Genomic DNA, 16,012 nt, shown 5'->3' on the forward strand with positions numbered 1-16,012 from the left:
TCCATCCTGGAAATGGCTGTATTTCAATGGCAGGTGCTGCCGCCTACCACTATGTTAACATCACAAGGGCTCCCATTTTTTATGTACTTTCTGTACATGCTTGAAGCTTACTGCAGCTCCAGTGCTTCCTGCTCAAGTTCAACTGGGCTTGCTCTTTGCTGAAAGGAAGACTTAAAAAATGAACAGTGTTCTTCCAAAAGTGTTTTTGAGATTCTTTTCTTACAAAAGGACAGACCTTCTCCTTTTGGAATATAATAGACTTCATGTGATTTCCTTGAACAAACAGCAAGAATAAATATTGCCAATTGCTTGATCCTGATATGCAGAGGATGTCCTTGCTTGGTGTTGATTCATTCAAGTTATGTGTTACCTGAGATAACTTTCTTCCTGGAGACTTTTGCAATGGAGATGGCTGTGGTCCCACCAACACTGCATGATCCGTGGAGGTCGTGCTTTCATGCAGGAGTGAGATACAGCTGTCCCTGCTCTCCCATCTCTGGAGAAGGAAGATGTGATACTCAACTGGATGCCTGGATGTTTTAAGCACTGTTACAAAACCTTCAGTCTTGTGATCTCAATGATTTGCATGCTGCAGTTGGGTTCTTTCACTGCAGGTTATGTGGGTCTTGACTATTTCCCTTTGAGGAACTGCTTTCCCATCTGAAATGCTGTTATTTGAGGGTATCAAACTGAAACAGAGTGCTCAAGTCTGCATTTTGCTGGGAGTATTTATGGCGCACAGGCAAACAAAGCCCTGGGTCAACCCTGCCATCTACTGGTTTTTGCTAGACCTGGTAGAGATGCTTTGAAGCCAAGATCTCACAGGTCAAGGAGAAAACCTTAATACAAACGAAATAGAGAATCGGGACCCAAGGGTGAGCTACCTTTAACCACATAATTGCATGCAAAGCAGAAAACGAGAGGCTTCAGAAGTTGATGGAATGTATTAATTTGTCCAACTCTGTGCCGTTAGTGTCAATTGAGAATTAAAAAGCATAATAGGCTTCCCAGGTCCAATGTTTTCCAAGCACATTTCCAGCCCCAAACCTACCAGTTAATCAAAACTGAAACACTTCATGAAAATATAATAAGGCCAATAAAGTGTTGCAGAAGAAAATATTAATGCATTTTATTCCAGCTTTGTTGAATTATTTCATTTCACTGAGATGGTTACCAAGAAATGTCAATTTTACTAATGCATATGCGTGAGCTTTGTAACTGTGTGTTACCTTTATTGTAAGAGAATAAGAAGAATAAAGACATATTGATTTCTTTCAATATATTAACATAAATATACATGTAGTGTATGTTACATAATGCTTGTTATAATCCTCTAATAAAATTATACGGAATTAATAGAAAAATTACACTTCGAACAATTTCTTTTGGATGGTTCTGAGTTATAGATATTCATTACAGAATATTGCTTTGGGTTGAATCCAAAGCCTAGGTTTGGGGGTTGCAGGCTGGCCGTAAGGAGTGTAGCTATGAAGCTGAGCCTATGGACTTTAGGAAGGGATAAGTTTATACTTATCATATCAAGGTCATTGGAGTCTCTTCCTGATGATGGACAAAGGCCAGGGATTGCCTGTCTCAAGGGACCCTAACTCAGTATCATGGAAGAATGAGGTTACATTGCCTGAGCAATACATAGTAAATGTAGAATAACAGCAATGGGTTTCTTAGGCCTGAAACAAAGAAATAAATATTTTTCTCTGGATAACTCAACCTGGAATTTGCCCTTCCTGGGATAGGATCTTCTCCAGTGCTCTTCCATGCTTTGTAGCCTCATTTATGAGTGTTTTTGGGGATTCTGTTTCTCTAGATCTGAGAGAAAACCGTTAATGTTTTGACCCTGAGGTACTCAAGCTGTTTTCTTCATTAAAATCCATATTTCTAGGACCCTTGCTGAGCTCAGACAAGCTAAACTCGCTAGTTATAGGAGAGACATCCATTCAGTATCACTATTTGGAGAAAGAAAACAAAAACCAAGGGCAGTAACCCAATGGATGTATGGTGGAACCTACCATGTGGCCACTTGGCAATGCTCAGGGCATTTATCAGGGCTTGGCATAGATCATGGATTACATGTTGGAATTCAACTCATGCCTTATTCAAAGCAGCTTACAAATATATGTGTGTGTGTGTGTGTGTAATTTTTTTCCCCTTTCTCTTTTTCATATGTATATAAATAATAATCCTAAAAATCTTCCCTTTGGGAAATGGGGCCAGAATCAGGCATTTGCCTTTTCTTCTCTTGCCAGAAGGTGGCAGTGGCAGGCCCCAGATCCTCAGTAGGATGCCCTGGATGTGTTGATGTACCAGGACTGCAAACCCACTTCTGCTAAGGGAAATGATACAACAAGAAGCTTATCTGGAGTCTGGAGAGGAGGAAAAAGTATGTTAATTCAGCATGTATCCCAAGCATGGTGACATCATGGACTCTCTGGGTATCTATCTCTGTATTTGAACACTCATGTGGAGAAATATTTGTCCTTATATTGGATCAGAATTTCTATTCCTACAGTCTGTGGGTAGTGCTGCTTGTTGTTTAAATAGGCAACTCAAGGACAGCCCAAGATAATCTTTTCTCTGCCCCTCTTTTAGCTCGCATGTTGTTAAACCCTCAGAGCCTTCTTTTCCATGCTGAACAACTCAAGGTTCTGTCATGGATGGTTACAGACCATTTGGAAAGGACAGGCTGGGAAAATGAGGAAGCAAAGTAACCCCTCATGTGAGAGAAGCTGAAATGCCTGAAGCTCTACCTGGGGATGAGTGATGAGTTGGTTGTCCTATCACTATCAGACCATGCAAAAATTTGGTCCCCCTCCTGCTTATAAGCTACCTTCAAGTACTAGAAAGCTACAGCTAGGTTTCCATGAAGTCTTCTCCTCTCCAAGCTAAACAAGTCCCATTCCCTCTATCTGCCTTCATAGGAGAGGTGCTCCAGGCTCTCCTCTGAACTCACTCCAACAGCTCCGCATCTTTCCTGAGGGATCCAGGCCTGGACACAGTACTTCAGATGGGACCTTACAAGGACAGAGTTGAAGTACGTTCAGGTGCCTCTAGATGGAACCCCTTCCTTCTGTTGTATCAACTGCAGCCCTAAGGTTGGTGTCATCAGCAGACTCGTTGAGGGTGAATCATTGAGTCCAACTCCTGGCTCCATGCAGGACCACCAAGAATTCAAACTGTATTTCTGAGAGAGTTGTCCAAATGTTCCTTGAATTCCATCAATATGGTTCCATGACCACTTGCCTGGGCAACCTATTCCAGTTCCCAACAAACCTCTTCTTAATGTCTTTAAAAAATTATGGCAAATGGGAGAGACTCCTGATGACTAGAAGGAAGCAAACATCAGACCTCTATTAAATAAGATCAAGGAGAATATGGGGAACTTCAGGCTAGTCAGCCCCATCCCAGTTTCTGGGAAGGTGATGGAGGAACTTATTGTTTCTGGATGTAAGAAGGGCAAGACAGTGATCAAGAGACATAAGCATGGATTCACAAAGGGGAAATCACGCCCTACTTTCTTGAAGTGATTAGCTTGGTGGGAGATGACAGCTGCTCTCAGACCTTTCTTTGCTCATTTGCCAGGAACATCAGACAGGCTGAGCTGCTCAAATGGCTGGGGAAAAAAATCACATCTCCATAGCTGCAGGGTTTCTTTTTCAATGCTGGTCACTTTAAAAGAGCAAAGGAACAGGAATATCCAAAATTATGAAAGTCAAGCAGATGGAACAGAAAGCTGGCTTGGCTGTACAGAGATTTTCTAGTCAAATATGTTGTGGACAATAAAAAAAGAGGGTTTTTTTTGTTTGTTTGGTTGGCTTTTCTAAATATTTCAACAACAAAAAGAGGACAACTGAGAACAATGGTTTGTTACTTGATGATAACAGTCATCTTATGAACAGGGGCAGAGACAAAAAAGAATACCTTCTTTGCTTCTGCCTTCATCAGCGATGATGAGCTCTGAGAACCGAATTGGATGACCGTGACTGCATTAATGATCATCTCTCATCTAAGTCCTGACTGGTGTGCAATCTGCTGCTCCACCATGGAACCCAATGGGATTCATCCCGGGCTATTCAGAGAGCTGGTTGATGTCATCACGAGACTTCTTTCAATTACTTTTCAACGGTCTTTGGAATCTGAAGAAGTCCCAGTTGACTGGAACCTGGCAAACGTTCCAGTTTTCATGAAGGACGAGAAAGAAGTCCCTGGTAATTATAAGTCTGTCAGTCTCACTTCAGTGCCTGGTAAAATTAAAGAGAAAATTATGCTGGCAGTTATTGAAAAACACCTGAAGGACAATGTGGTCATTGGTCACAGCCAACATGTGCTTATGTGGGGAAGGTTTGTTTAACTAACTTTATTTCTTTTTATGACAAGGTGACCCATCTAGTTGACCAAGGGAAGCCAGCTGATGTTATTGTTTGGATTTCTGTAAGGGTTTTGATACTGTTCCTCACATTTTATCACCTGGGTTGTGTGGATAGCTTCAAGACACATAGACTTGCTATTGGTTTGAGCAGACTGAACCTGGGGATGTGCTCCTACCAGTCCAAAAATAAACAGAAATTTCCATCTTCAATGCCAAATGCTGCAGCATTGGAAGAAGGAAGGGCCTGGAGACAGAGGCAATTCCTTTCAGCCAGGCCATTTTGTGTTTTACATGTGTTGTCCTTGTTCTTCCTTTCTGGGTCAATGGGAGTGATTCAGGTATGAATGTATCTCCTGTTCATTGGATTAAGACTTGAAGAAACACAGGGGATAATTAAGTCAGGTGATGAATAAACTGAGCAAATGATTTTCGTTCCTGCAACATTAACAGGAAAGCTGATTGGAGTAAATGATCTTGAAACAAGTGACTACTTCCTAAGTCAGTTAGGGCTGATGAGAAGGGAAAAAAATAGTGGGTTATAAGCAAAGCAAGCAAGCAAGCAGACAACAACAGAAAATCCAATCAAACTGAGAAAAATCAAAAAATAAGACAGAGAGGGACTAGAAAAATTTGGTATAGAAGGAATATGAATTCCCACCAATTATAAAGACATGACTCATCTTTTTTACTGCATATTATAAACAGATGGGAGAAAACGTCTGGGTAGTTATTAACTCCTGGAAATCCCCTGTAAGTGCTATGTGTAGATCAGTCTAAATTACCTAAGGGTAAGAAGTGTCTACATCAAGTTCAAATTTCTTCAAAAAAAGAAAAAAAAAAAAGAAAAAAAAGATGGCTTAAAAAATCCAAACCTGATGAATTATTGCATACAAAGAACATGACTCCCTATAAAATTAAATTATCTTGTTCCCTACCTCCCCATCTTGGTAATTACACAGAGATGCTCAGGCATAGTACACTTTGAATGCCTGGGGCAGCGAGGATAAATTTCATAGAGTCCAGTAGGAATTTGGGAAGAGCAGCAAAATTAAGGAAACTTCTTAGACTTGGGGTTTGCTCTGATCAGTTTGCCCCAAGTTCTGCACTAGTATCCCCTGTACTCCGGTCCATTATCAAGATGAAAAAGTGCTGGGAGAGTTGCCAAGCTTTCTGTGCTCATTTGCATCTCCAGGTTATAGAAAGACTGACCTTCTATCAGATATAAAAGACACAGATCTGTGTTCAGTGCAGTGCATTGGGACTCTGGCTGGTCAGATCGGGGAGACAGACGAATGCCCCCTCCCCAAGGGCAGCTTCCAACAACTCAGTTCCAAGAATTGCCTGACATCTACGGGATTGAGGGATGGCTGAAGTGTTTTGCAAAGCTATTCTGATATAACAGTTTTTAATCCAGTCCCAGACGTGTTAGGTCTTGGCCATTCATTGTAAGGAATTGTAGTAAAATCAATTAGTAGGAGTAAGGCTGCTGTGAATAATAAGTTAATGAGTGATGCCTGAATGGAAGTGGCTTCATGAAAACTGCAGGGTTGGATTCCTGATACGTGCAGTCATAGATTCAGCCTTGGTAATGTTTTTACCTCACCTGGCCTTTACCTCCCCTTCCAGATTTCTCTTTAACTTTTAAAGACACTCCTCATCAGAGCATTAAACAGAGGAGAGAAGAGATGGATGTTTAATTCTTTCTAGGTGCAAAGAGGCTCTAATCTCTGCAGAATCATGGTGTCTACAAGAGATGGATGGGGGAGATGATGCATTAGAGGTGAAGTTTGTGTCATTTAATCTTTCCACACCAGCAGGTTTGCTCATTAGACAAAACCATCTTTGCTGCAGCTTTCCTTAAGTGGCTTTCATCATTGACATTATTTTGTAGTTACCAGGAGAAAACAGTGAATTGTTTGACAAATCTCCTTTTTAGCCTTTCTAATACATAGCTTATATCGTAGGTATAATTAACATTAAAACATGCCCTAACTTAATATCAAACGTTGGGAAACTGAGGTTAATTTTCCAAGGACATCTAGTAAATCATTGGTAGGGCTAAAAATATACCTCTAAGCATCTGCTTTTAAGGTCAATGCCTGCTCCTGTTGCTTCCAGTAACTCATGCACTTATTATCAGGGTTACACAAAAATAGCAGTAGAGTACTCATGAAAAAGAAGAATTAACTAGTAGTTAAACCACGTGGAATACAATGATGTCTCTATTTCTGGAGTTGCTACTACCTTACCGCATAAGCCTAATTAACCTTTCTGTGTCTCAGCTTCTTATGTCTGATCTTGATATAATAATATTTATTCATATTGCAGGAGTATTCTCAGGTTTAACCTACTTGTAGGTGTGCAGCAAAAGCCCAGTGCTAGCATACCACGCAGTTATTTCTGCATCCTTGCACATCTACCTTTAAATCCTATCATAGCATTTCCTTTCTGGAAATATATGGGATTTCTAGCAAATATGCAAATTGATGAATAGAGTCAAGAGAATGGTAGGTTTAAAATGTTTAAGTCAAAAAGGCTCTAAATTGAAACCTGCACTTCTCCAAGCACACATTCAGCCCATGGATGCTGAAACTATATCACAGAGCTGCATGGACATTTCTTAGGACTTCTTGGCAAGTCCTGTTCAGTCTGGTAACTGGGGAAAGTAGGTCCGATGGGAAGGTTGGGGGCTTTGGAACATACTGCATTTGGAACCTATGTTATAGCATATTTCTAACATGTTTGAACAGATGACAATGCCTTCTTAGAATCATATGATCATAAAGGGAAGATCGCTGAGATAACCAAGTCCAACCATTAACCCATCACCACATTGCCCAATAAACCATGTCCCTCAGTGTCACATCCCCACATTTCTTAAATATCTCCAGAGATGGTGACTCCATTACTTCCCTGGGAAGCCTGTTCCAATGCCTTGCCATTCTTTCTAAGAATAAATTTTTCCTAATATCCAACCTGAACCTCCCCTGGCGCAACTTAAGGGCCATTACCTCTTGTCCTATCTTGTTCTCTGAAAGACTGTCTCTAGGACAGGAAAATGGCTTGGCCCAGATTCATCAGGTTGGAAACAGAAATTAAATGGACCTTTCCCTTTCATTTATAACAAAAATGCTTCTGAAATGCAGAAAGTTCTTACGCTTATTTGCATTTCAACTCACACAGTAGAAAATTTCTTTTTTCCTTCAAATCTATCTTGTGGTTGTTGAGTCAGGTTTACATGGCTTATGTCCTTTTAAATTGTTTTTCTTGTCTGTAATTAATGGAAAACCCCAGCAGAACAGGATTTGAACACTAACAAAAGGATAAATGAGTTCAACGAAATGTTGTCTGAATGTTTCTATTAGTTCTTGTTACTTGTTCTGCGGCTTGCCAAAACTGCAAAGCAATTGCATAAGGTGGATGTAAAAGAGGAAAGATTTAAGGTGCTGCTTAAAGACTTACTCAGATAAGATCAACTGAAACTATAAACAAGTGAGTTGTCATCCCCCTAAACAACCCTCCAAACTGAAGGAATGCACAGGCTTTAGGGAAGGTGTCAGCACTGTAAAAGTTCTTCCATCCAAGACTTAGAATGCAACGAAGATCACATTTCATATGTGCAAGTGAAACTATTCAACTAGTGCATGTTTTTTTGAGGCCACTTGATACCAGAAACTAGAATCCACACCCCTTTCCATGTTTAGTTTTTTTTCTTAAGAACAAAGCAAACACAATCAGAATATTTCCTCCTTCTTAATAGGATTATAAAATTCTCTCCGCTGAGCTTGATGAATGTCATATCAAGAACATACCAAAATACCTTTCCCTAGATAATTTAGGGCTGGAATGAGCTACTAAGCTTTCATAATCAGCATAATGACTTTATTATGGTGCCACTGAGAAAACAATGTTTTCTCAGTGTTCAGAACAGAAAATGTTCTGAACTCATGAAGATAACACAGGAGAATGTTTCTAAGCGAAAGTTATCATAGAATCATATAATGATTAAGTTGGAAAGGACCTCTAAGATCATCTAGTCCAACTATCCACCTATGACCAGTATTAGACAGTAACTGGAACTTTAGGTTTGGACTGATGAGGACTGGGTTGTTTATCTGGAAAAGAAGACCCAGAAGACCATTTATTTTTTGCATTTCAGGAGCTCAAGTGATACTAAACCTGAGTAAGCTTCCTCTGATGATTTGGCAGGTAACAAAGATGACAGGAATGTCTCCAAGAATGTCATTGTTTCAGCTTTCCCTTCTTTCCTCCTTTATTAAAAATCTCTGTTGGGTGTGAGGGGCTCTTTTTTACCTTTTTTTTTTTTTTTTTTTTTTTTGCAATCTCACAGCTACCTTGTCCATCACACACTGCAGAACATAAGACTTAATAGCATGACTCTAACCTGAGGAATGAGAAAGACAGGTTAATGCCTGGAGAAGAGAGGTCTGAGGATAAGAAAGGCAAAGTACTTGGAGAACAAGAATTAGTGAGCTTTTCAACACGCTTGGAGAGGGTTGGCTTAGAGCAGGTGGACTGTCCAGGTATTGTGCTCCTTGAATATTTGGGATAGTGGACCTGAGAGACTTCCTTGGCCCAGACTCTGATAGTCTGGCTCTCCCCCATCCCCATATACTCAATTCCCATCCATTAGATATATATGCATTGCCAAGATCCCCTCTGTCTTCTCATGTGAAAGTACTTTACAGTAAGGGTGACAGAGCACTGGAACAGGTAGCCCAGAGAGGCTGTGGAGTCTCCTTTCATGGAGATTTTCAAGACCCATCTGGATGCCTACCTGTGCAACCTATTGTAGGGTACCTGCTTTAGCATGGGGGTTGGACTTGATGATCTCTTGAGGTCCCTTCCAACCCCTGAAATTCTGTGATCCTGTGATTATTCAGGATGAACAGTCCCAGGTCTGTCAAGCTTTTCTCTAAAGGGTGATGCTCCAGGACTCCAAACATATTTGTGGCTTTCAGATGGACTCTCTCCAGCACTTCCCTGTCTTTCCTGATCCATGGAGCCCAGACCTGGACACAGTACTGCAGATGTGGCCTCACTAAGGCATAGTAGAAGGGGAGGATCACCTCCTTTGACCTACTGGCCATGTTCTTTTTCATGCACTCCAGGATACCATTGACTTTCATGGCTACAAGACACACTGATGGCCAACCTACTGTCCACTAGAATACTCAGGTCCTTCTCTGTAGAGCTCCTTTCCAGCAGGTTGGTTCCCAGTTTGTACTGATGCATGCAGTTATTCTTCTTCAGGTGTAGGGCACTGCATTTGCTCTTGTTGAATCTCATCAGGTTCCTGTCTGCTCGGCTTACCACTACATGGGATTTAGTGCCTTGACATTCACAGATACAGATGTTTTTTTCCCAGAGTGCATGGAAGCCAGCAACATTTCTCTAGCAACAATTAAAAAAAAATAAAATAAAGAAAAGGAAGAAGAAAAATCAACAAGCTGAAAAGCAGAGATACTGGAATGACTTAATACCCCTAGGCTTGCACATCATGCTTAGACACAAAAGATCCAGCTTAAACAACCTCAGCTATTGTCCATCAGCTAAACCCTAATTTTCTTCTCCAAGGAACATGAAAAGAAATGACTGTATAGCAGAAGGTGTGGCTTACTTTGTGGATGGTTAAATACATTTATAGCTCAATTAGACTAGTTTTTCCAGTAGAATTGAATCTCAGTCTGGGATCGGTATATGGCAAGGCACCAGGAGGTGTAGCGTTAAATCCTGTGGTGAAGACTGGCAGCAGCTTTGTGACCGGGTGACAAGAATCCACGAAAGATGAAGCTCTTTCTGCCTCTTCTGTTGGTTGCCATTGCTGGCATGGAGTTTGGTAAGTTCCCACTCTGCCTTGTCCAAACTGCTGAGGGAGATGCAAGGTGAAAAGCCTCCCACTTTGTGGAATTTTCAGCAAAAATCTGTCTATGAAATATTTTTATCCTTTCAGATGTCCAGGACCATCATGTTCTCATTGGGGTTGTGAGTTTCGGCTCTGTAGGATGTGTTAAAGATAAAATGTGATTCTTCAGTGTTATTTCTCTGATACAAATTTCAGCTTTCACTTTTTATGTGTTCTTGCTCAGTCTGACTCTCTTTTTTCCTTTCTTGTCTTAATTTTAGTTCCTCTTTTAATATTTAATCCTGAAGCCAGACAGCGTATTTAATGCCATGTGTGTAGCGGCTCTATCTAATTATACGTTGCATTTACAGTTTATTAAACTTCAGCTGTCAGAATTGGGTAAGACAGGCTGGGACTTAAACCTACTGACCCAAAGTACTGTAGGGTTGATTTTTCCATCTCCATATAGTAGCATATTGTTGTCTGCATGAAGCCAAGGACAATTTTGGCAGTCCACCTTGAGAAATAACTGAGGATGTAGAGTTTTGGGGATTTTCCTCCTTGGCAGAGGCTTAAAGAGCTTGTCATGGTTAGAAGTACCACCCCTACAATTCTTCCTTCTTTGTCTGTCTTTGCTGGTCATACAGCAGCAACTTAATTTGAGATGTGATCAATCTGGGATGTGGAGGTAGAGAGCAAGGGCCCATGAATTCCTTGTCTTCAGGGATGCCATGTAAACTGTTATATGTCCAGCTGTTCAATTGTTTCTCCTCCATAACCAGCTCATGAAGTCAAATATGGGGTGATGTATGACATATGGCTGTTTGCATTCCTGAGGGAGTAGGAAATCCTACTAAACAGCCCCACATGAGCAGCAATGCCACAGCCTCAAATGGTGAAGTGTGACCACATGGTGCATATGATGTCTTGATATAGACTCCTCATCCTTTGATGCTGCCACCAGAATAGTTTCTTGCTTCACAATGTGATCTGACATGGCTGGTGTCAGGCTGTGAGTTGGGGTTTGAGGCAAGTCCTAAGCAGGACAAGTCAGGGGCTGTGGTTGCTTTTGGGATATTTACACGCTCTGGGTTTCTCTGAATGCAGCCAGTGCAGAGAACGATAGTACCTAGTTAGGATTTTTGCCTTTTCCCTTTGGTTTATTTCCAGTTTTTATAGTAAGATGCCTTCCTTCCTCCATCTTTGGGTCTGAAGATTGGATTCTTCCAGGGAGGGCCAAGTGGATAGGGAAAGAAGATGTATTTTTTTTGTTGTTGTTGCCATTATACTCTTTTCTTTCTGGGATTTCTTTTCTGTTCATCAATGGAAAGACAGTAGTTCAGAGAGGAATGTATTTAATGGATAGAGGATAACCTGGGGAAAAACAATTTACGTTGTCAAGGGAAGGGATAGAATCCTAGAGCAGGAAAGCAATGGAGTGGGATACAAATTTGGCTGAAGAATGGCTCACAATCCTAATTTTACCATCCTTCTCAATGAGACTTTGTCAAGAGTTGGGCAGCTGGTTAGCTCTTGCTCTGGTCCAAGGCTCCATGTTTGAACCCACTAGTTTGAATGATAATGAAAATACCAAGTTTGCACATGTTGGATACTAAGCTCTCTTAATTTTACTCCCTTTGTGCTTTTTTGTTTTCCAAATATAAATGCCAATCCCATAGCTTTGGCTTGTCAGATTATGAGTTTCATGTAATCTGAGAATAAAGACAAAGCTCCCTCCCTAAAGGTGTATTTGACATCTGCCAGGCACAGAATTAATGCAAACATAGCATCAGTCCACTCTGAGCAGAGGATAATAATGTGAGCTTTGAATAAAAACAAGGCAATTGCTGAAGCTATTTATGAAAGGGCTCTTTCTGGGTTGCTAATTAGGGTAAAGCTGCAGGTAATAGCTATTTTCATAAGGTGTCTTTACTTGTCTCAGCCTGCTCCTATGAAAGTCCATTGTAGGTGTGCTGAGATGAGCTAACTGTTCCTCTTTCTCAATGAGGTTTAAAGCACTTTCATCATGACAGTCACACAGATAGGATGAGAAAGGCTTTCCAGACACAGAAATGCCTGAGGAGGAGCTACCAGCCTGTGATAGTGATAAAATGGATTTCTATGACTTCAAGGCATTAAAGAGAGAACCTAGATCAAGTTTTGGGTTCTTCACCAAGACAAGGGAATAAAGCACTCTGGACAGCTTGTCCAACGATGGTTTATGCTGCCTAAGAACCTTTGATAGGAAATACTGATCACCTATTTTGACTTGATGTCTTCAGCTTGGAGTGCTCATGAAACAGTGCACCAAAGTGCAATGAGCTTTCTGGTATCTTCTGGAGAATTTTTTCCATCCAAAAGACTTCAGGCACTGAATAAGTTGAGCTGTGGTCATTCTATACATCTAGGACCCATTCTGCAGCCCAACAGGAAAGTGATGAAGGAACCTAGGAGATGGTGAAAGCTGAGTCAGAGTGAGATAGCTTGGATTGGATTTGGGGCCTTTGGTGCCTGAGTGTCTTTTAATAGCTTCTTTCTAGAGCACAGGAGCCCAGAACATCTCCCCATACAGTCTATTATTGTACTCATAGTCACCTTTTTAAAATAGATTTTTACATATTCCTCAGCAGAGCAAAAAGATTGTGTTTAACTTGCTGCTACGGCTCAGTAAGTTCAATGGAGGCAATTCCTCCTGTCTGGGATAATCTCCTGCCCTAGAGCTCAATATCTAGAGAGTGGTTGACATCAGACAAAATACTCCCTACTGCAATTCACACTCAAGTCTGACTTCTCTATGTATCCAGACCTTTTTCTGACACTCCAATAACATAAAGATGAGGAGAAAAGTAGATGCAGAGTAAGTGCTGTTGGGGTTAAATTAGCTACAAGCGTGCTTGTTGTCCTGTGGGAATAACAGATGAAAACCACTTGGGGAAGTGGTTGACTGGCAAGCGGAATGGTTAGTTTCTTGTCATAAACATGTGAAGCAGGGCCTGTTAGCTAATTGTGATGATGGTTAAAAGAAAAACATCTTGCAAATTGCATAATTGAATGGCTGGAGTTCTCCCGGCTCTTTGCATGTCTTAGCTGGCTGCTGGCACCTGGGATAAGATCTTTGAAGAATTCAAGAACTGATATTTTTTTTGTTTCACAAAGCTTGTCTTGCTGACATCTCGCCAGTCACCATGCAGAGTAGTCAGCCCTGTCTTAGGCAACGTGATTACCCATAGTGATTGGAAATAAGGGTGAAGTAGGTGGGTTGAAATGATCTTACTTCATACCCTTGTGAACTTACTGTTTCTTTTTCTATCTGTCTATCTATCATCTATCTATCTATCTATCTATCTATCTATCTATCTATCTATCTATCTATCTATCTATCTATCTATCTTTTTTTTTTTCTATATTTTTATTTAGTTTTGGGATGTTCCAGAATGTTCAGCACGTATTTAGTGCATGTTTTAGGGTGTGGAATTGTCAGTAAAGTAAAATTATCCTTAAGCTCTTTTGTTTACTTAAGGATTATCTGGAGGTAAAAAATCAAACAAACAGGGAAAACAAAACAAAACAAAACAAAACAACTTGCCAGGACTTCCGTGTGTTATAGGGCCTGCTGCACATGTCTTTCCTGCCTTGTTACTGAGGGAGTTGAACCTACATCTAAGGTTCTAAGATTGATTGTAGGTTCTAATTGAACCTACATCTTTGTCTGGCTGACCAGACTAATGTATTTCACATTCCCTGTAACGCAAATATATTCTACTATTCAATTTCTGTACAGTGTATGAGTATATTGGAGAGTGATACTACTCAGATGTAGCTGGGGGAGTGTGGACAGAACCTGATGTTCTCCACTAAGGTCAATCTCATATTTTTCCTCCATATAGCCCAAACCTTGAAGTGTTACACCTGCCTTGAACCTACAGTATCTGAGAAGTGCATGAAGATCCAGAAGTGTGGTAAGAATGAAACCATGTGCAAGACAACCATGTATTCCTTGGAGGAAGGTAAGAGCAAGTCTTCTTTATCCATATAACTAGTGCAAACCACAAATAGAACTGAGTTCTTGGGAGCCTTAGGCAGATATCATCAGTCTGTGTGTGACTCTAAAAACCAATATCCCGTCCAAATAAAGAAATGTACTGCTAGGATGTAGGTTCTGTCTTTTTTTTTCTGGCTTATCTGGGAAAGCTTTGTTTACATGTCACAGAGGAAGGAAATATTGAGTAAAGTCAAAGTAGAGACAGATAAAATGTTTAATGGGACTTTTTCAGGAGTAAGATGATTCAGACTTAGCACGGAGGATGCAATGTTTTGTTTGGCTTAGAACCACTGGACAGGAACTGTTTCTTGTATTTCTGGTAGGAAGTGGTACAGTTGTGTTTGAACTGGAACCAAGACTTCAGTGGTGAAGTTAGTTAATATTACAGCTAGGGACAAAGTGACTGCTGTTCACACCTCCCATTTCTTACTGTTCCTTCTTTCTTGTTTTATTGCAGTTTATCCTTTTGTGGGAGTCTCAACCGTCACCAAGATGTGCTCTTCGGTCTGCATCCCATCTGATGTGGATGGGATTGGCATGACGCGCCCTGTCTCCTGCTGTTACTCCAACTTGTGCAACATCGATAATGCGGCCAGTTTGAAAGTCAGCTTTGTGCCAGCTGGGATGTTAGCAAGTGTTGTTTGTGGTCTCTTCTTCTCTAGACTGTGAGGAGCTGAGGAGGGCATGTTTCTGCCAAAGAACCCAACAGAGAAGAGAATGAAACCCTGCGAGCCCAGCTTTCCATTTGGATGCCTTATGGGCTACCTTCAATGTCTTCCACAAATGATATTTCTAGTTCCCAACCTCCTTCCATAGTCAGGAGGGAAGGAAAAAATCAGGAATTCTCAACAAAATTTTTGTGGTTGATTCTCCAACATTTCCCACAGAAATAACTTTCTTTCCTTTGCTGGTCTGGTTGATTTTGAAGTAAAATATATGGTTTTTATAGTATATTTACAGCAAAAGACACAGAGCTAAGAGCATTCTCTTCCCCACATGTTCATCAGCAGAATAGCTGAACTGACCAATCTTCTCATATGAAATTCACTTTTATGTAGCATATCCTCTCCAGTCCACATTTTTTGTGCCGGCCTTTGTGCTGCCTAGATTTCCTTCTTAGTGCATAAGAAGTTAGAGAGACATTTCTATGCTTCCAGAATATGAGATAGGAGATTGGTGACCTGATCCATGAGAGCTGAAATACCTTTTGTTTTCTGTACCCTTTTGTGCAAAATAAAAACAATGTTGTGTTAAAACTGTCGTGGTCACCAAAGTTATTTGTAATATACCTGTATTCTGATAAAATTTATTTTAACTTTTACTTCTACTTACTTTCAAACTCCAGTTCCACCTTCCAGTATTGTTTAATACAGTGGGATGTGTTGAGTTTTGTGATCAGTCTTGCAGTAAACGTGTAAGACCTTTCTCATTATCCCCTACTGACAGAACTTGAACTAGAGACCACCTGGCATTCTCCTTCCAAATTGAGTTTCTTGTGATGCTATAATCCACCTATTGACATCACCAGATCACAAACATCATTATTTCCAAGTGCATTGCAAAGTTTGGTAGTTGCTTTTGCAGCTATTTTCACCTTCACTGAATTGCTTCTCATTGCCAAAATGGGATGAATACTGGATGAACTTCAATTCCAGATCCATTCACAGTTTGTATCGGGGTCAAATGTGGTTCTTTTTCTGAAACAATAGAATGGACAAGA

General features: G+C 40.6%; 1 protein-coding gene across 1 annotated transcript; it reads left to right on the forward strand.

Annotated features, from left to right (window-relative positions):
• The first annotated feature begins 2,246 nt into the window (after positions 1 to 2,246).
• Positions 2,247 to 15,548, forward strand: LOC107310606 (ly6/PLAUR domain-containing protein 2-like). The gene is made up of 5 exons (XM_015856416.3): positions 2,247 to 2,398; positions 2,937 to 3,110; positions 3,961 to 10,244; positions 14,138 to 14,257; positions 14,750 to 15,548. Exons 3-5 carry the CDS (start codon positions 10,193 to 10,195, stop codon positions 14,959 to 14,961), a joined length of 384 nt encoding a protein of 127 aa, XP_015711902.1. The 5' UTR covers positions 2,247 to 2,398; positions 2,937 to 3,110; positions 3,961 to 10,192; the 3' UTR covers positions 14,962 to 15,548.
• Positions 15,549 to 16,012: the final 464 nt, after the last annotated feature.

The sequence above is a fragment of the Coturnix japonica genome, chromosome 2 (genome assembly GCF_054131305.1).
Source record: "Coturnix japonica strain WE chromosome 2, WE-NBRP24, whole genome shotgun sequence".
Taxonomy (NCBI): domain Eukaryota; kingdom Metazoa; phylum Chordata; class Aves; order Galliformes; family Phasianidae; genus Coturnix; species Coturnix japonica.